At 47.6% G+C, this 19,847-nt stretch overlaps 1 protein-coding gene across 1 annotated transcript in view; it reads left to right on the top strand.

Moving 5' to 3' along the window:
* The window catches only part of COL22A1 (collagen type XXII alpha 1 chain), a 274,799-nt gene that overhangs the window by 61,201 nt on the left and 193,751 nt on the right, over positions 1-19,847 (top strand). Inside the window, exons 7-9 of the mRNA XM_063079935.1 lie at positions 2,197-2,277; positions 3,158-3,274; positions 16,532-16,576. Of these exons, the coding sequence (XP_062936005.1) occupies positions 2,197-2,277; positions 3,158-3,274; positions 16,532-16,576 (243 nt within the window). The remainder of the gene's footprint in view (positions 1-2,196; positions 2,278-3,157; positions 3,275-16,531; positions 16,577-19,847) is intronic.

Raw genomic sequence — 19,847 nt, 5'->3', positions numbered from 1 at the left:
AGAAGAGGCAGGAGAGGCTTGCCCTCAGAGTTTATGTTCTAGTGGGGGAAACACTTACAAAGTGAACTAAGAAACATATACACCATGATCTGTCATGGCAAGTGCTGGTAGGAGGATGTACAGGACAGTGGGTGTGTTGGAGTGACAGGGAGGGCCTGGCATGGATGGGGGGCCAAGGACATGAGAGGAGAGAGGAGGCAGCCATGGGAAGAGCAGGAGGAGATGTCATCCTGGGCGGTGGGGACTGCGAGGCCTGGGCACGTGGGCAGATGAGCTTGGCATGCTGGAGGACATGGTCAGGATGGGGACATGAACCAGCATGGCTGAGGGGACGTGAGCAGAGTTGCGGACAGGGTTAGGGGGAGCTGGAGCCATGCCATGCACCATGCAGAGCCTGGGAAGAGCTGGGGTTGTCCAGAGCTCCCCTCCCCCTTGTGCCAGGAACCCCAGCCACATGTGCAAGAAGGCAGTGGGCCTGGGATTCGGTCCCTGCTCTCAAGAATCCTGGAGCCCAGAAGGAAGATGGACACTGGCATGTAATTACCTCTTGTCTGCTTTGTTCTGTGTTAGGTGTGTGTGCAAGGAGCAGACATGGTAGGAAGAGGTCTGCTCAACTCTTATAGACAGAAGAGGGAGGTGTGCCCGTTACTTGTGGCTGTATAACAACCCCTCCCACCTCCCAACAGGAGCAGATGAAAAGACAAGCATGGGTTGTCTCATGTATTCTGTGGCTTGGGAATCTGGGAGCAGCTTACTGGGTGGTTGTCCCTCAGTGTCTCTAGGGAGGCTGCCGTCATCTCAGCTTAAACAGGGCTGAGAAACCCACCTCCAGGCTTGCTTGGGTGACTGTGGGCAGCCCCCTGTGGGATGTAGAACTCAAGGCCTCAGCTCCTTTCTGGTTGATGGTTGGAAGCCACCCTCATTCTTGTCCATATGAGCTTGTCCACAGAGCAGCTCACAGCATGAGTCGGTGTCCCCCAGAGTGAATGATCTGAGAGAGAGAGAGACCCAAGACAGAAGCCAGTCCTTTTATAACCTGATCTCAGAAGTGACATGCCATCACTTCTGCCATATTTTATTGATGAGAAGCAAGCCACTAAGTCCACCCTGCACACAACCGGAGGAGAATTAGGCTTCATTTCTTGAAGGGAGGAGTATCAGAGAATCCATGGAAATATTTTAAAAACAACCGCGGAAGGGGGTGCCTGACCGTGGTTTTGGGAGGTGACTAGGAGATTGCTCACCATTCAAGGGCTTTCCTAGAAGGGGGACCACAGTTGAAGGCATGACTGTGGTCAATGCAGGGTTTCTGTGTGGCTCACTATGAGGTCCTGTGTTGCAAAGTGCAGAGGGACACCTGGGAAGCCAGGCAGAGCCAGGCCCTGGAGGGTTGGAGAGTCCCACAGAAAGACTTAGGCTTTACCTGTGGACTGTGTGTGTGAGTGTGTGCACGTGTGTGAGTGTGTACACATGTGTGCATGTGCATTTAACACCACAGCACCTTTAAGGTTTACATTTTTTATGTTTTAAGTATTTAAGGGGCTGTGGTCTTAAAGGTAGTGATAGGAGCAAATTTTTATTTTAAAAGGTCACTTAAGCAAATGTGTGGAGATAACTGGAGAATTTGAAAATAGGGATACATGGAACCTTTGAAGACTGTTGCAATAGCATCATTGAGGATGTCATTAAATGCAGTGACAGTGGAATGGGGAGGGGCAGGTGGCGTGCCAGTGTGTGTGTGCCCATGTGTGTGCCTGTGTGTGTGTGCTCGTGTGTGTGTGCCCATGTGTGTCTCCATGTGTGTGCATGCACTCGTGTGTTTGTGCCTCTGTGTGTGTGTGTGCATGCACCCGTGTGTTTGTGCCTGCGTGCGTGTGCCCGTGTTGTATGTGTGTGTGACTGAGGGCAGAGGCTGCGGCTCCTTCAGAGTAGAATCGCACGTGAACTTGAAGATGTGCCACGAACCTCCCTTGCTGTGGGGCTCACTTTTGGAGGTGGGGATGTAAGTAGATGATGCTTAAGCTCCCTGTGAAGCCCAGCAGTGGGGCTCAGGGCAGGAGTGACTCGGATGGGATCAGGAGGGACCCTGGGGAAGAAGTGGGGCCTGATACCTGGGCAGGACCTTTCAGAAACCATGGAGGTTTCTGGGTTTTAAAGTCCCTAAAACTCATCCTCTCTCCTTATTTTCCGTTCCAGTTTGACCTGCAGCGGATTGTGATCTACTGTGACTCGAGACATTCAGAACTGGAGACTTGTTGTGACATCCCCTCTGGCCCGGTGAGCAGGGACGTTTGCACAGAGAGGCTGGGAGGACCTGGATGTGTGGGCTCCAGAGGGAGGCAGAGGTCATGCCCACCGTCAGAGCATGGCCTGAGAGGGAGCCCAGTGATCATTGCTGGGATTCTAACTCGTGGCTGGACAGGGTGTGGGTCAGAGAGTAAGACATGCGGGAGCTCCCAGGCTGGGCAGTCTGGGTCTCTGTCAGTGTGACCTGAGGCTGCTTCCCTCTCCAACCCCCACTACCTTCATTACCAAATCCTAGTTCCAAGGCCTGCTTGAAAGGTGGAAGCAGTGATCAAGCCTATTCCCAATGGCTGGAGGGTGAAAGCCATGTGCAACGCTCACCCAGCGTGCCCATCTCAGGACTCTATGGCATGCAGGTATACAGCAGGTGCCGGGGATATGTAGCCAGATGGACCTGGTTGTGAAGACAGAGGGTGAGGGAAGAAAGGAGAGAGATGAGGAGGAAGAGGAGGTTGTGAGGGTAAGGAGAGAAGGAATTCTTGAGGCCCTACTGGGTGTGGAACCCTGAGGTGGAACTTTTCCCGTGTTGTCTCATTAAATCCTCCTCATGATGTCGCGATGGAAACGCCCTTGTCCCCATTCTACAGAGGGGAACGCTGAGGCTCGAGGTGTTGCTGAGCCAGCCAGTGAAGTGGCTGAGACTGGGGTGGCCAGGACGTCCGCTCCAAGGCCCTGGGAGAGCCAGGATCCTACTGTCAGTTTTGACCTTCCTTCCATGCCACACTCAGGTGTTGGCATTTTCTGGTTCCCTTTTGCATGCCTGGCTCTGGGGAAGCTCCAGAGACTGTGCCCCTGTCGGGCTGTGGTTGCTGAGTGAACAGCCAGGTGCTGACCCACTGGGCTTTCCTTCCAGTGCCAGGTGACTGTGGTGACAGAGCCTCCACCCCTGCCCCAGCGGCCTCCCACCCCAGGCAGTGAACAGATTGGATTTCTGAAGACCATCAACTGCTCCTGCCCACCTGGAGAAAAGGTACCATTTGCAGCCCACCCTCAGCTGCGAGCCCAGAGCCCCAGGGAGGTGGGAGGTTCCCGTCATGCACCTGCCAGGGCACAATGGCCGCAGACCCTGGATGACTTTCAGCTGAGAGCACCGTTCCTACTCCTGGGACCTCTCGTGTCTTGATTTTTATGCACACTGGAAGGGGAGATCCTCAGAAGCAGCTCTGATTCACATTTTCCTGACATCCCTGAGGTTTTTCTGCTCTGACTTGTGCCATCTCCACTCAAGTGCAACTAAGTCAAGCTAGATTTACTTTTGGAATAAGAAGACAACGAATGCGGATTTAGACACGCTCTGCTGGCGCACACCCTCATCCCTTTCTTCCCGGTGCTGCCTTTCACTAGCCACACTACAATCTGAATGTATGCATGACTGAAGTTTATGTATTCATTCCTGGGTTTAAAAAGCATTGCATTTCTATGAATACCAGCATGGCCATCCGTAGCCTAGGTTAAATGTCTTATTGTGTGCCTGAGGCTGTGATTGGTTCTCTTTTTCTGCACACCAGTGGCCCTTTGTAAGAACAAAGAAATTTTTTTTCACTATCTGAGCAGAGGGAAGGTCTCTATGAGTTCTGCTGGCCTGATAGCCCAGGCCCTTAACCTCCAGTGTGTGGCTGTGACCTACCCTGTCTGCACCTGCAGCCTGGTGTCTGCAGGCGGGAAGTGCTCAGAGACCCTTCTAGGGACTAGGGGTGCACAGACCAAATGCTGAGAGGATGGCCGGAGTTAACTGGAGGGCACACGCTCTGGCACTTCGGTAATGCTTTTCTTTCCATAAACCTGTCCTGGCGGTCTCCTCCTCTTCTTCTTCCCTTGCTCTGTTCTCCTTCACACCCTTTGTGCCTCTTTTTCTTCCACGCAGAGAGCCAGAGCCTGGGGAGGCAGGGAGACCTCAAGAACTCTCAGCCAAGTGGGGTTGGCAGGTGCTGGCCCAGCTTACAGGAAGGCCAAACTGGCAGCCAGCTCAGTCATGCTGTGAGCCGAGGCATTTTTGGGGCAGTAGGTGACGTTAAGGTGTGCCCCAGCCCAGCCGGGTGCCCGGGTTAGGGATGGCAGGAGGCACAGGGAGGAGCCTGGGTGGGCGCACGCAGCGCAGGGCAGCCGGCTCCTCCTCCACCCACCTCTTGGCAGGCGGAGGTCTGCGGCAGCCCATCTGTTGATCTGCTTCTCACATGTCAATGAAATGACAGAAGCAGCTGTCTAAATTCAAATCCTTTTGAATCCTTGTTTTCATTGAAGAACCCCAAATGAGAAGAGAAACGGCATTGTGGTGTTTTGGTCACTAGCCACCATGCACACAGGCAGACTCCGTGCCAGGCAGCATGGCCAAGACCAGCTCTGCCCAGGCCAAGGCTTTCCACAGAGCCAGGCCTATGCGTGGATATGTCCCACAAAAGCTCCTGTGGTCTCTGGAAGGGACCCCAGGAGGGAAGTCTGGGCCCTAGCCAGCCTTCCCCTTCCCTTTCCCATCCATCGTCCCACCCTCCAGCCACAAATGCCCTGTGGCTCCCCACTGACCCCCCTGGTGTGACTTAAGGACACTCTTTCCCTCCTCTACTTGCATCCTGTGTGACCCATGTTGCCTCATATCACTCCACTTTCCTCCTGCCAATTTCCAGGCCGGGCAGGAACTTCTGGTTCCTTGGAGTGTCATGGTCTGCCTTGCTTTCTGGCTTTCACGTGTGCAGCATCTTCCGCCTGGAGCATCTTCCCCCGGCCACCTCCTTTACCTGGCTGGTGACCACTCTTCTTTCAAGACAACCTCAAGGAATCTTTTTCTGAGCACATTATCACCATGCAATCTCCCGCTTCCCTCCCTCCCTTTCTTCCTTTCTTTCCTTCCATTATTCACTATCCACTCATTCTGTAACCACTTATTCAGCACCTGCTGTTTCTAAGATGTGACATCCATTTTCTCTTCCTGTGCTTTCATCCTTCACGACAGTGACCATATTGCATTGTGAATGTCACCTTGTCTTTACTTCCATACATTTGTAAGTTACAGATTGGGCCTTCGCATGTCTGTATTTTCAGCTTTTAATGTATAGCTTGCTCCACAAAAGCTATTAAGTAATGGCTGAATTAATAGATAAGTGGATCAGGGTCTGAAGAGACGGACGGATGGGTGGGTGGATGGACAGAAAGGAGGGAGAGATGAAGGAACACACCCTGTCTTCCGCTTGGCAGGACAAGGTCACTCAATAACCTGTTCCTTGATTCACTACCTCATTCCTTATTTCTGACCATTAAGCACCTGCTGTCTGCTGTGTCCTGTGCTGTACACTGAGGTGTTAAGACAAATAGAATATTGCCCTCAAAAGCCCTGCAGTCTGCTTAGCGAGCCTCCCCTCAGGCCTGCTGGAGCACTTCCCACGCACAGGCGGGCGGAGGGCGGCTGCTTCTCCACTCTCCTCCCCACCCCCAAAGGCACATGGAAGAACTTCACAATACACACCTGCAGCAGGTGCTGCTTCTGCCTCCTACATCTTCATTTCTATCAAAGTGCAACACAAGAGACTTCTCTTCCAGGAGGCAGAACTCTGGCCCCAGGCAGACTTTGTTTCCAAAGGTTTAAACCTTCAATTCCGTTTGCAAAACATTTTTTTTTTGGCTGGGTCAACATGATCCATATTTACCATCTCTGTAACCAAACCTCCATTAAGATATTCTGGTGGACACTAGGCGAGGCCAAATACACACAAAAAAAGACATTTTCTTTTCTTTTTTTTTTTTTTTTTGAAAGTCAAAAACCTGGGAAAATATTTATTTTTAATTGAAAATGCCTTAAAATTGGGGAGGGAAACTGAGGAAGGGAATGAAAGAAGAGAATGGTACAAAAAAAAAAAAAGAAAAGAAAAACTAAACAAGTTCTGATGATGAGGCAGAAGGAAAAAACCACTGGGGGGAAACATCATTCTATCAAATGTGAGTGTCACTTGGTGTAACATATATATATATAAGGCAATTCATCTTCATTATGGAGAAATTAGAATTTACATCTAAGCAGAGAAAAAGAAAAAACAAATCATCATAAGATGCCAGCTAAAGATAATTTCAGAAATGTGTACAATTGGGTCACTGTCCTGCTAAGCATTTTTGGTATGCAAATATTTACATCCTGACCAAAATAATACATATGTACTGCTTGGTAACTTGCTTTTTCTCCATATTAATAGATAGCAAACATTGAAATTGTTTGCTTTTGATAATATTCATAGACTCTTAGCTTTTAATTGGTTAGGGCCCTAGCTGGACCAGCTGATTAACCCCATTTTGCAGATGAAGCAGCTGAGGCCCAGAAAGGTGCCTTACAAAGGCCGTACAAGTTGTAAGAGGTTCTGGAATGTGGTCAAGAACTGAGGCCTCTAACCCCCTGAAATAGTGATTATTCTTTCTCCCACCCTGTTCCTATGAGTCCCAGGACTGAGTACACACTAAGGGTCCATTCCTATTTGTTCTTATTACAGAACATTGGTGCTAGGAATGAGTTTGCTTCCTAAGTGCATCCTTTGAACGCATTTCAAAATACCATTTCCTTCAAAAGCCCACAACTTGCCAAATGGAATATTATTCTCCCATTGGATTGCATATGAAAAAATCTGTAATAAGGTTTCTTTATACAAATGCCACTCTTTGGTGGCCATATCGGACTGTGGAGGGTTTCTCTTGCAAAGGCAGCAAACCAGCAATGTGCACCCGGGCTCAGACTCTCACGCTGCAGCAGCACCGGGTCCTGCACCCTCCCTCAGCTGGCGTTCCTTGGTCTCCCACCATAGCAAAGAATGGACCGTCTGTTACCCATGCTCGGGCTTCCTTGTAAACAGCTGCAAACCGCAGCCACTCTGCCATAGGTACTGCCTTGTAAATAGAATAAATGGAAGATTTTGAGGAAAACAGCCCTGCTGAGAGATTAGCACGGACAGGGCACAGCAAAGGGGGAAGGGTAGCCATGACCACCCCATCACCACCACCATGGTGGCTCACTGCACCCAGGCGGCGCTGACCACAGCTGCCTGCCGTGAAGTCCAATACCTGCATCTCCAGAAAGCATTTCCTAAGGAGAGCTTTGCAGCCCCAGCCACGCGGCTCCTCCCCAGGGAAGGGCCGCCTCAGGCTTGGTGTGTTGACCGGGCTGCCAACAGGAGGACAAGAAGGGAACCCTGCTGCCCTGGGGAACCAGGCTGTCATCCCCCTTGCCTGCAGATCCGATTGTGGCCGGGGCTGCGCACCTGCGGGTGGGCTGCGCTCCTGAAATCCTCCTGGTCTCCCCTGGGGTCGGAAGCTTCGGCCCAACAGGCTCAGACAGCACAATTCCTCCAGAGAATCTGGATTCATAAGCACAAGTGCCTGAGTCACAGTTAGCCGGGGCAAACTTTCTGTTTTAGTTTTGGCAAAGGAACAAAACCCACAAGGCAACTGAATGCTGTGCTTGCGAGCATTAGTGGATTTGACTCCAGACACGCAGTGTTAAAAAGCAAACTTGGCCAAGAGCTCTGGTGGATTTTACTCTTACAGGAACAATATCACATATATGAATAAGTTGCTATAAACCCCCCATTCTCAGGTGTTCTGTTCATGCCACACATAACTCAGGCCGAGCAAGTAACCCTACCTGAGCAAGACTGAGGAGGGACCTTAAATGGCTGTTTACAGTTGATGGTCTCCTCTAAACAACTGTTTCTTCAGGGTCTGCACTGTGCTGAGCTGGGCCTGCCTCTGTCGTCAGTCCTGGCACGGTCCCCGGACCAGATAAGACATCCCGCAAACCTCACCTGCCCACATAACTCAACGGGAAGTGTGTGTGCCCACGACGCCCTGCACAGTACTCATCTCCTGGCGGGGGCTCAGGGCACATTTACTTAATGGTGGTGAGAGACTTGCCCACAGGCTCTGCTCCAGCTGCTTTCTGTGCTCCGACCTCTGCCATGTCTGTATCTGCACACAGCCCTTATCCTCGTTACTAAATCCACGCACCCCACTGGTCACCAGAGCAGACAACCCCGCAGGGCAGCTCAAGCCAGACAAGTCCGGAGGGTGACTCATGAACTTCCTCCCGCCACGGCCCATGTCCCATCCTCCCCACACAGTGAAGGGCATCAGGACCACTCAGCCCGGACTCCTCCCCGCTGGTCTTCACATGCAGGTGCAGGGTGGGCTCTGCAACGCTCCTCAGTCACCCTCCTTCCATTCACCTGCCACTGCTTGTGCCAGCTTCTCACACCAGCTGCAGTCCTCTAGCCCTCCTGATTGCCTCCAGTCTCCTCACCTGGAAAGTCCTCCTAAGACACAAATGTCATTGTGCCACTCCCACGCAGTCTCCAATGCATCTCCAATATACCCAGCTTGCGAGAAGTTCCACATCTAGCTCCTACCTCTCCTCTACCTGACACTAGCTTCCGTCAGAATTGGGAGAAACTGTAGACACCGCTTCAGAGGAGGGGTCTGGAGCACACCCCCTCTTTTCTTACATTTCCTTTTCAAACACACAGGGCCACCCAGTGATAACCTGTATTCTCTATTGTCCTAGAATACCCTGCCTTCACCTTTCCTCAAAGGTAATTTTCATTTTTAAAAAAAAATTGTGGTAAAATACACATAATATAAAATTTACCATCTTTGCCATTTTTTTTTTTATTTTTTTTTTTTAAATTTTATTTTGTCGATATACATTGTAGCTGATTATTGCTCCCCATCACCAAAACCTCCCTCCCTTCTCCCTCCCCCCTCCCCCCCAACAATGTCCTTTCTGTTTGCTTGTCGTATCAACTTCAAATAATTGTGGTTGTTATATCTTCTCCCCCCCCCCCCCGGTTTGTGTGTGTGTGTGTGTGTGTGTGAATTTATATATTAATTTTTAGCTCCCTCCAATAAGTGAGAACATGTGGTATTTCTCTTTCTGTGCCTGACTTGTTTCACTTAATATAATTCTCTCAAGGTCCATCCATGTTGTTGCAAATGGCAGTATTTCATTCGTTTTTATAGCTGAGTAGTATTCCATTGCGTAGATGTACCACATTTTCCGTATCCACTCATCTGATGATGGGCATTTGGGCTGGTTCCAACTCTTGGCTATTGTAAAGAGTGCTGCGATGAACATTGGGGAACAGGTATACCTTCGACTTGATGATTTCCATTCCTCTGGGTATATTCCCAACAGTGGGATGGCTGGGTCGTATGGTAGATCTATTTGCAATTGTTTAAGGAACCTCCATACCATTTTCCATAGAGGCTGCACCATTTTGCAGTCCCACCAACAATGTATGAGAGTTCCTTTTTCTCCGCAGCCTCGCCAGCATTTATCGTTCATAGTCTTTTGGATTTTAGCCATCCTAACTGGGGTTAGATGGTATCTCAATGTGGTTTTGATTTGCATTTCCCGGATGCTGAGTGATGTTGAGCATTTTTTCATATGTCTGTTGGCCATTTGGATATCTTCCTTAGAGAAATGCCTACTTAGCTCTTTTGCCCATTTTTTAATTGGGTTGCTTGTTTTCTTCTTGTAAAGTTGTTTGAGTTCCTTATATATTCTGGATATTAATCCTTTGTCAGATGTATATTTTGCAAATATTTTCTCCCACTCTGTTGGTTGTCTTTTAACTCTTTTAATTGTTTCTTTTGCTGTGCAGAAGCTTTTTAGTTTGATATAATCCCATTTGTTTATTTTTCCTTTGGTTGCCCGTGCTTTTGGGGTCGTATTCATGAAGTCTATGCCCAGTCCTATTTCCTGAAGTGTTTCTCCTATGTTTTCTTTAAGAAGTTTTATTGTCTCAGGGTGTATATTTAAATCCTTAATCCATTTTGAGTTGATTTTAGTATACGGTGAGAGGTATGGATCTAGTTTCATTCTCCTGCATATGGATATCCAGTTATCCCAGCACCACTTGCTGAAGAGGCAGTCCCTTCCCCAGTGAATAGGCTTGGTGCCTTTGTCAAAGATCAGATGGCAGTAAGTGTGTGGGTTGATTTCTGGATTCTCTATTCTATTCCATTGGTCAGTGTGTCTGTTTTTATGCCAGTACCATACTGTTTTGGTTATTATAGCTTTGTAGTATAGCTTAAAGTCAGGTAGTGTTATGCCTCCAGCTTTATTTTTTTTGCTGAGCATTGCTTTGGCTATTCGTGGTCTTTTATTGTTCCATATAAATGTCTGAATAGTTTTTTCCATTTCTGAGAAAAATGTCTTTGGAATTTTGATGGGGATTGCATTGAATTTGTATATCACTTTGGGTAGTATGGACATTTTCACTATGTTGATTCTTCCAATCCAAGAGCATGGAATATCTTTCCATCTTCTTGTATCCTCTCTAATTTCTCTCAGCAGTGGTTTGTAGTTCTCATTATAGAGATTTTTCACCTCCTTGGTTAACTCAATTCCTAAGTATTTTATTTTTTTGGTGGCTATTGTAAATGGGCAGGCTTTCTTGATTTCTCGTTCTGCATGTTCACTATTGGAGAAAAGAAATGCTACTGATTTTTGTGTGTTGATTTTGTATCCTGCTACTGTGCTGAAATCATTTATCAATTCCAACAGTTTTTTTGTAGAGGTTTTAAGCTCTTCGATATATAGGATCATGTCATCTGCAAACAGGGGCAGTTTGACTTCATCTTTTCCAATCTGGATGCCCTTTATTTCCTTCTCTTCTCTGATTGCTCTGGCTAGTACTTCCAACACTATGTTGAATAGGAGTGGTGAGAGTGGGCATCCTTGTCTAGTTCCTGTTCTTAAAGGAAAAGCTTTCAGCTTTTCCCCATTCAGGATGATATTGGCAGTGGGTTTGGCATATATGGCTTTAATTATGTTGAGATACTTTCCCTCTATACCTAACTTATAAAGGGTCTTTGTCATGAATGAGTGCTGAACTTTATCAAATGCTTTTTCAGCATCTATAGAGATGATCATATGGTCCCTGTGTTTGAGTTTATTAATATGGTGTATCACATTTATTGATTTGCGTATGTTGAACCAACCTTGCATCCCTGGGATGAATCCCACTTGATCGTGATGAATAATTTTTCGTATGTGTTGCTGTATTCTGTTTGCTAGTATTTTAGTGAGGATTTTTGCATCTATATTCATCAAGGATATCGGCCTGTAGTTTTCTTTTTTGGTTATATCTTTACCTGGTTTTGGTATCAGGATGATGTTTGCTTCATAGAATGAGTTTGGGAGATTTGCCTCCGTTTCAATCTTTTGGAATAGTTTGTAAAGAATGGGTGTCAATTCCTCTTTGAATGTTTGGTAAAATTCTGCTGTGAATCCATCTGGTCCTGGGCTTTTCTTTGTTGGGAGCCTTCTGATAACAGCTTCAATCTCCTTTATTGTTATTGGTCTGTTCAAATTTTCTACGTCTTCACGGTTCAGTTTTGGGAGCTTGTGTGCGTCCAGAAATTTATCCATTTCCTCCAGATTTTCAAATTTGTTGGCGTATAGTTGTTTATAGTAGTCTCGAATGATACCTTGTATTTCAGATGAATCAGTTGTAATATCGCCTTTTTCATTTCTAATTTTTGTTATTTGAGTCTTCTCTCTTCTTTTTTTTGTTAGCCATGCTAATGGTTTGTCAATTTTATTTATCTTTTCAAAAAACCAACTTTTTGATTCGTTGATCTTTTGAATTGTTTTTTGGTTTTCAATTTCATTCAGTTCTGCTCTGATCTTAATGATTTCTTTCCGTCTGCTAACTTTAGGTTTGGATTGTTCTTGTTTTTCTAGTTCTTTAAGGTGAAGTGTTAGGTTGTTCACTTGCCATCTTTCTATTCTTCTGAAGTGAGCATTTAATGCAATAAATTTTCCCCTCAATACTGCTTTTGCAGTATCCCACAGGTTTTGGTATGATGTATCATTGTTTTCATTAGTTTCAATAAAGTTTTTGATTTCCTGCTTGATTTCTTCTTGGACCCATATGTCATTAAGTAGAATGCTGTTTAATTTCCATGTGTTTGTATAGTTTCCAGAGTTTTGTTTGTTATTAATTTCTAGTTTTAATCCATTGTGGTCTGAGAAGATACATGGGATAATTCCAATTTTTTTTAATTTATTGAGACTTGATTTGTGACCTAATATGTGATCTATCCTGGAGAATGATCCATGTGCTGATGAGAAGAATGAATATTCTGAGGTTGTTGGGTGGAATGTTCTGTAGATATCTGCCAATTCCAATTGGTCTAGAGTCTTGTTTAGATCTTGTGTTTCTCTACTGATTCTTTGCCTAGATGATCTGTCTAATATTGACAGTGGAGTGTTCAGGTCCCCTGCTATTATGGTATTAGTGTCTATTTCCTTCTTTAGGTCTAATAGAGTTTGTTTTATAAATCTGGCTGCTCCAACATTGGGTGCGTATATATTTATGATTGTTATGTCTTCTTGATGGATCAGTCCTTTTATCATTAAGTAGTGTCCCTCATTGTCTCTTTTTATGGTTTTTAGTTTAAAGTCTATTTTGTCAGATATAAGAATAGCTACTCCAGCTCGTTTTTCTTTTCTGTTTGCATGGTAAATCTTTTTCCATCCTTTCACTCTTAGTCTGTGTGAATCTCTATGGGTGAGGTGGGTCTCTTGTAGGCAGCATATAGTTGGGTCCTGCTTTTTGATCCAGTCAGCCAGTCTGTGTCTTTTAATTGGGGAATTTAAGCCTTTAACATTAAGAGTTGTTATTGAAAGGTGTTGATTTATTCCTAGCATTTTATTGGTTGTTTGGTTGTCTTAGGTGTCTTTTGTTCCTTGCTTTCTGATTTACTGTTTGGTTTCTTTGTTTGTTGGTTCCTTAGGTTGTAGATAGTGTTTTTGTTAGCTTGTTTTCTCTTCATGAATGCCATTTTTATTGTACTAGCGGGTTTAGATTTTTCTTGGGTTTTTATGGCAGTGGTAGTTATTTTTCAGGAACCAAACCCAGTACTCCCTTGAGGATTTCTTGTAAGGGTGGTCGTGTGGTAGTGAACTCCCGCAGTTTTTGTTTGTCTGAGAAATATACTATTTGCCCCTCATTTCGGAAGGATAGCCTTGCAGGGTAGAGTATTCTTGGCTGGCAATCTTTGTCTTTTAGTATTTTGAAAATATCATTCCATTCCTTTCTAGCTTTTAGGGTTTGTGATGAAAAGTCTGATGTTAACCTGATTGGGGCTCCCTTATAGGTGATTTGACGCTTCTCTCTTGCAGCTTTTAAGATTCTCTCTTTGTCTCTGAGTTTTGCCAATTTGACTATGACATGTCTTGGAGAAGGCCTTTTTGGGTTGAATAAGTTTGGAGATCGTTGAGCTTCCTGGATCTGAAGATCTGTGATTTTTCCTATACCTGGGAAGTTTTCTGCCACTATTTTGTTGAATATGTTTTCAGTGGAATCTCCTTTTTCCTCCCCTTCTGGAATACCCATAACTCGGATATTTGAGCGCTTGAGGTTGTCTGATATCTCTCTCAGATTTTCTTCCATGTCCTTGATTCTTTTTTCTTTCTTTTTGTCTGCTTGTGTTATTTCAAACAGCCCATCTTCAAGTTCAGAGGTTCTCTCTTCAACTTCGACAAGCCTGCTGGTTAAACTCTCCGTTGTGTTTTTTATTTCGCTGAATAACTTCTTCAGTTCAGCAAGTTCTGCTACATTTTTTTTCAGGACATTGATTTCCTTGTATATTTCCTCTTTCAGATCCTGTATACTTTTCCTCATTTCATCATGATGTCTAGCTGAGTTTTCTTGTATCTCATTCAGTTTCCTTAGAATTATCACTCGAAATTCCTTGTCAGTTATTTCAAGGGCTTCTTGTTCTATAGGATCTAGAGTATGAGATTTATTAACTTTTGGTGGTGTACTTTCTTGATTTTTTGTATTTCTGGTGTCTTTTTTTTGGTGTTTATTCATTGTGGCAGGGGGGTTTCACAGTCCACCGGTTTGAGACTAATGACTAACTAGGATGTTGCTGTGGTTGCCAATTTGGTATGGCTCCCTCCGTGACTGCTCAGTTGGCCTCTAGTGTCTTGTGTGTGTGGTTGCCTCGGGTCTTGGGCTTCTCCGGGGATCCACCTTTCTGGTCAGCTTGGACTCTGCTGGGCTGGTGGATCACGTACCACAGGGTGTGTGATCTCTGTTGAGCTTTCACTTCCTGTACAGGACTTCTCCCCGTTCCGTGTGCTCTGGCCCAGGCTGTTAGATCATGCAGTGGCGACCCCACAGGGTGTGTGGTTTCTGTCGAGTCTCCGCCTCCCTGGCCGCACGTCTCCCCCCTCTGTGCACACTGTGCTGGGCTGGGGTGTGTCTTCTGCACCCCTCGTCTATCAGCTGGGCCTTCAAGACCCTGCTCAGCACCTCCTCGCCCAGGAAGTCTACCAGGTTTCTGCTAGGCACAGACGACAGGTCTCTCTGGGTGCCTTTGTAGCACTGTGTAGATCTTTCTCGGGTCTTGTTCACCTTTCTATCCCCCCAGTATAAACCGAGTCTAGTGCCCACCTGCAGCCTGCTCTCTGGCAGGTTCAAGCGGACCTGGGAACTCTCCTACCACACTATTCCCAACCAGAAATTCGTTAGGCTTTTTTCCAAACTGGTGGTCGCAGAGATGGTATCTGCCTCCCAGTAACAGGAAGTTTACCGGGCCGGAGTCCAGGGTGTGGTGGAGTGACAGTTGGCCCGCCCGTGCTTCCTTGCCCTCCCAACACTGGTCGGGAAGCCCCACGTCCCCAGCCCCGCCAGAGAACCGCGGTGGGAGTGGGAGAGGAGGCCGGCCCGCAGGCTCCGGAAAGCCCCGCGCCAGGCCAAGCAAATGGGCTCAGTGATGGCCGAGCAGGGCGGAGCTGCCCGCACCTGGGAAAATGGAGGCAGCACCGGGGCGGTGAGTGGCCTGGTGGTGCAGGTGGGAGCCGTGTGGGCATCCACCCCCCAAACAGAGCTGTGCCAGGGATCACTCACAGTGCTGTGCCAGGTCGGGTGTTCGCTCTCTGTTTCTGGTTTGTCGCCTTCCGTGTTCTCGGCGCTGCCGCCTCGGGCTGTTCAGTCGCGGCGCGGCTCGGGCGCTCCCAGGAGTCTTCTTTAATGCCGGCCTGAAACCTCGAATCCTGAATAGGGCAGCTGGCCGCCTTCAGTGCGGCCCCAGCCTCCGGGATCCTGGCTGCATCCACAGCAGCCCTGGCGCCGTGTTCCCTGTTTCAAGACTCACTTTTGCAGCTAAGAATCAGTTCTTTTCCTGCTCCACACTTCAAAGCTTTTCTGACTTATTTCAATTAGCATAATGTCCTCAAGGTTCATCCATGTTGTAGCATGTACCAGAATTTCCTTCTTTAAAAAAAGACATTTTCAATTGCATATGCAAAAGGCATCTGTGGATGCATTTTAAAAGATAGATGCTCTTGAAGTAGCAAGTGCATAGCCGTGAACAATGTGCAGATTGCGGCTGGTGGTGGTAACTGCACACACGCAAATGGATGTGCTGTCACTTGTCACCTTTCTTTGCCTAAGTGTGATATTTCCTCATATAAGATCATGTGAATCGTGCTGCATTTGTTTTCAGTATGGCAGCATTTATGGGCATCCACAACTACAGATCACATTTTTAAATTGGTAACAAGATCTTTACACATTAAGAAAAGTGAACAAAATTTACATTTAGAGTAGCTTGTAGACATTTTGTATTTTAGTGAACAATAATTACATGAACCTATAGCAGGCAACATAATTTTCTTTTTAAGTGAAGTGATGTTATATTCAGGTAAAAATAGCCCTTGCATACCACTTTTTTGTTTTATTTATTTAAACAAATTGTAATTGCATGCACTTGGGGTACAGAGTGATGGTACATGTATACAGTGTAAAATGATTGAATCAAACTAATTAACATATTCATCACCTCAAATACTTATTACTTATTCCCCCTAACTGAAACGTCGTGTCCTTTGACCAGCATCTGCACACTCCCCAGCCCCCGGTGACCATGCTGGTCTCTGCTTCTATGTGTGTGTGACTTTTTTAGCCTCGTACAAGAGAGAAGGCACGGCACTGATCTTTCTGTGCTTGGGTTTGTGTTTTTCTTTTACCTGCCGTTGGCTGCACCAAGGCTATGTCAAGTTCCCCACGTAAGATGGCAGTTCAAGAACAGGGGCTCTCAGCTCCAGCAAAGCAATTCCTTGCCCACCTTGTCGGTCAGCACTTGGCTGTTGAGAATGTGGGGTGCATAACCAACTAGTGATGAAAGAAGGGGCAGAGTCAAACAGAGCCTGACTTGTTTCATTTTGTCTTTCTTCCTTTAGGGTGAAAAGGGCTTTGATGGCCCTGTGGGACTCCCTGGCTTGAAGGTCAGTACCAGCATGGCAGAGGTGCAGCTTCAAACCTGAATGATCCTTTGCCTTGTCCTCTATGCAAGGAACAAACGTGGGGGGTTAGATCGCTGTCCTGCAGCGTTTGCTGCAGAACAGGTTGAGCTAGAAGGATAAGAGCTAAATGAGTCTCTTAGCTGCTCAGAACCTCCATTTCTCAGTCCAAACATATGAGCAAGAAAGGGTTAGATCGCCTGAGCCTTGGCAAAGAGCTTGTTTGCTCCAATGCCTGCATCTCCATGGTTACTCAGTTCTGCATCAATCCTTTTTGCTGTGTTCCAGAAACTTTCTGGGGTTGGGCTTTTAAGATTTGTTTAGATTGCATGAAATTCTTTTTACACAACATTTCCAAACTCACTAACTGCACAAAGCCAGGTGCTCCCTGGGGGGCTCTCCATCCTCACCCATGGAGCCACCGCCCCCTCTCCATTTGTCCCCAGGTGTACAATGTTTACAGACCTGGGTGGGGCTGTCTTCTCCCATCAATGTTCTGGTCTCAGAAAACAGACCCACAGAGGTGCTGGTAGTTCATGGTCACACAAGGCTGAGTGGAGACATTATTGTGTGGCCGTCGCCTGGTCTGGTGTTTGGAAGAGGAGCTGAGTGTGGTGGGGAAATGCCTGGAGACAGCTCTCCCTTCACCTGCTCCTTCTGCCTTCCCTTTCCTGTGCACAGTGTCCCCAGCGGCACTCTCCCCTTCCCCACTTCTCTCCCCTCTCCTGTCCTACCCCACCTCTGCCTTCTTTCTGTCTCTATCTCTCCCCCCCGCTTTCTGTTCCCCTCTCCTGTATTTCTTACTTTCAAAGTCATTCAGTGTGTCATTATTGAGCACCTGCTGAGGCCAGGCGCTGAGGTCCACACCAAGGTCATGGGTGGTTTGGACAGGGCCCTGTCCTCAGCGCCTGAGTCTGGTGGTGTAGACAGACCTGCGCACAAATAGAATCTATTTCTTCTTGCCAACCTCTGTCTCGCCTTCCATCCTCTTCTGCTAGATTCCAGGGACAGTGACTGTGCACCTGCTGTGTGCCAGGCTTGGACTAGGAGCCTCCCTGTGTTGTAGACAGCAAGAACAGCAGGCTGAGGACAGCTATTGCAGGGCTCTCTGCCATGAGCACAGGGCTCAGCACATGCCGGCAGTGAATCTTGTTGAATGAATGAAGTCAAATCCCACATCAACCCTGCATGAGAGTCACCAGCGGTCCCATTCTACAGATGAGAAGATTGGGGGCCAAGGAGGGTCAAATGACTTGCCTGAGAATTTCTCTCTTCTTGTCCATCTTTTGGGTGGACAGTCTTTCCCCTTCTGCCACCTTCCTCATTTCTTCTCTCTCCTCTTCTCCCTCCTTTTCTCCCTCCTTCTTTTCTTTCTCTCTTCCCTCCCTCCCGACTGTGTGCACCGCTTGGTCTCCTCCCACACCTCATGCTCTTCTTTCCTTTGCCCTACTGTGCTAGGATAGGAGTGTGAGCACACGCACTTTCACACACGTGCACACATACATGCTAACACATACACACCTACACACACTTGCACACATGCACACCCCCACATACACACTCACACACATATGCTCTCACACATGCACACACTTACACATGCACACACTCACACATGCTCTCACACATGCACATACCCACACATGCACACACTCACACATGCTCTCACACATGCACACACTCACATATTTTCTCACATATGCACACACTCACATATGCACTCATACATGCACACAGTCACATATGCTCTCACACACACACACACACACACAAGCACACCCACATACACTCACAAGCACACAAGCACACTCACAGACACATCCACACTCACAATGCTCACACACACCTTCTCACTCAGACATGCTCACACACATATCCATCCTCACACGCATATGTTCACGTGCATATACACACACACTCACATGCCCTGCCCGCTCGGTGCCCCTCCCTTGGTGTGTCCCCTCCTTGTGCTGGTGGAGAGCAGCTCAGAGTTGTCCAGGGTGCCAGGTGGTCACTTTGAGGAGAGCAGGGGTTTCTGCCTCTCTGAGCACCCCTGGGCTGTAACCTCAGATTCTAGGCTGTCAGACAAAAGAAAAGAGCAATGATATCTGGGGGCTTTGTGGACCTATACGTAGAAAATGTTCATCTGAAACAGGGGCTGTGCCTCTGCTGTGGTGGAACAGATCCGAGGTCATGTGGGCGGCAGAACCCCGAACCCGACAGGAGGAGAGAAGAGATGGGTGAGAGGAGGGGGTGGAAACAGCTGCCCAGACATGATCCTGGCCCCACATAGCTGATTTGAAATCCTGGTCTAGAGCGTCACTGTCAAATCATCCCAACCCACAGTTAAGACTATTAAGTCAACAGCTGTGGTTCTCAGTGGTTCCATTTTCCTACATAGAGCTCAGGTCTGTCCACATGCGTAGCCTGAGGTCTCCTGGGTGCCATGGCCCATTTTTGATGCAGGGATGTAAAAGTGAGTGACAGAGAGCCCTGTCCCCAGTACTCACAGGCCAGTGGGAAGGGAGATATGAAAGAGGCAGGTGGAATATAGTGTGGAGAGAGCCGAGGTGGAGGAGGTCCAGGAACCTGTGGGGCTGAGAGGACAGAGCCCCGCACTACCTGGGAGGGGTTCAGGATGCCTTTTTGCAGGAGGCCCTGCCTAGCTGCATTCAGTAGGACACATAGGAGCTGCCCAGGACAGATAAGGCAGGGAAGGGCCTGAGAACAGGCAGAGGCAACGGTGCCAGCAAAATAGCCACATGTTCTTAGAGTGTAAAGAATGAGACAGGAATGGGAAGAGATAAAACTCCAGCCCAAGAAAAAAGAAAAAGATAATACGTAGGACTGAGGGCACCTGTTTTCTGCACCCAAACCAGTCTTGCTCATGGGATGGCAAGTGATCTGGGTTCCCGTTCCACGCTCCGCCTGTGCAAACCTTTTCCTCCCATGTGGGAGCTGTTTTCTCCTCTGCCTCCCCTCCTGCTCTTTCTGGACAGCCGTGAGGGTCCAGGGTGCTCCGGGCACCAGTTTGTTATGCAAGGTGAGTGATCAGGTGGCTCCGGCCATCCCCTGGCAGTTTTCACAGCACCGTTTTGCTCTTAATCGTACGCGCCCTCGTGACAACATGCCCATTTCATGGAGGAGGAGGCCAAGGCCCAAAGAGAGAAGCGATGTGCTCATGTTAGGTGGCAGAGCTGGTGTCTGAACCTGGGGCTTCTACATGCCCTGCTGGGGCCCTGGCCTCTGGGTCTAC

This window comes from Cynocephalus volans, chromosome 15 (assembly GCF_027409185.1).
Source record: "Cynocephalus volans isolate mCynVol1 chromosome 15, mCynVol1.pri, whole genome shotgun sequence".
Taxonomy (NCBI): Eukaryota; Metazoa; Chordata; class Mammalia; order Dermoptera; family Cynocephalidae; genus Cynocephalus; species Cynocephalus volans.
The sequence above is the reverse complement of the archived record's forward strand: the minus strand, read 5'-3'. Positions and strand labels throughout refer to the sequence as shown.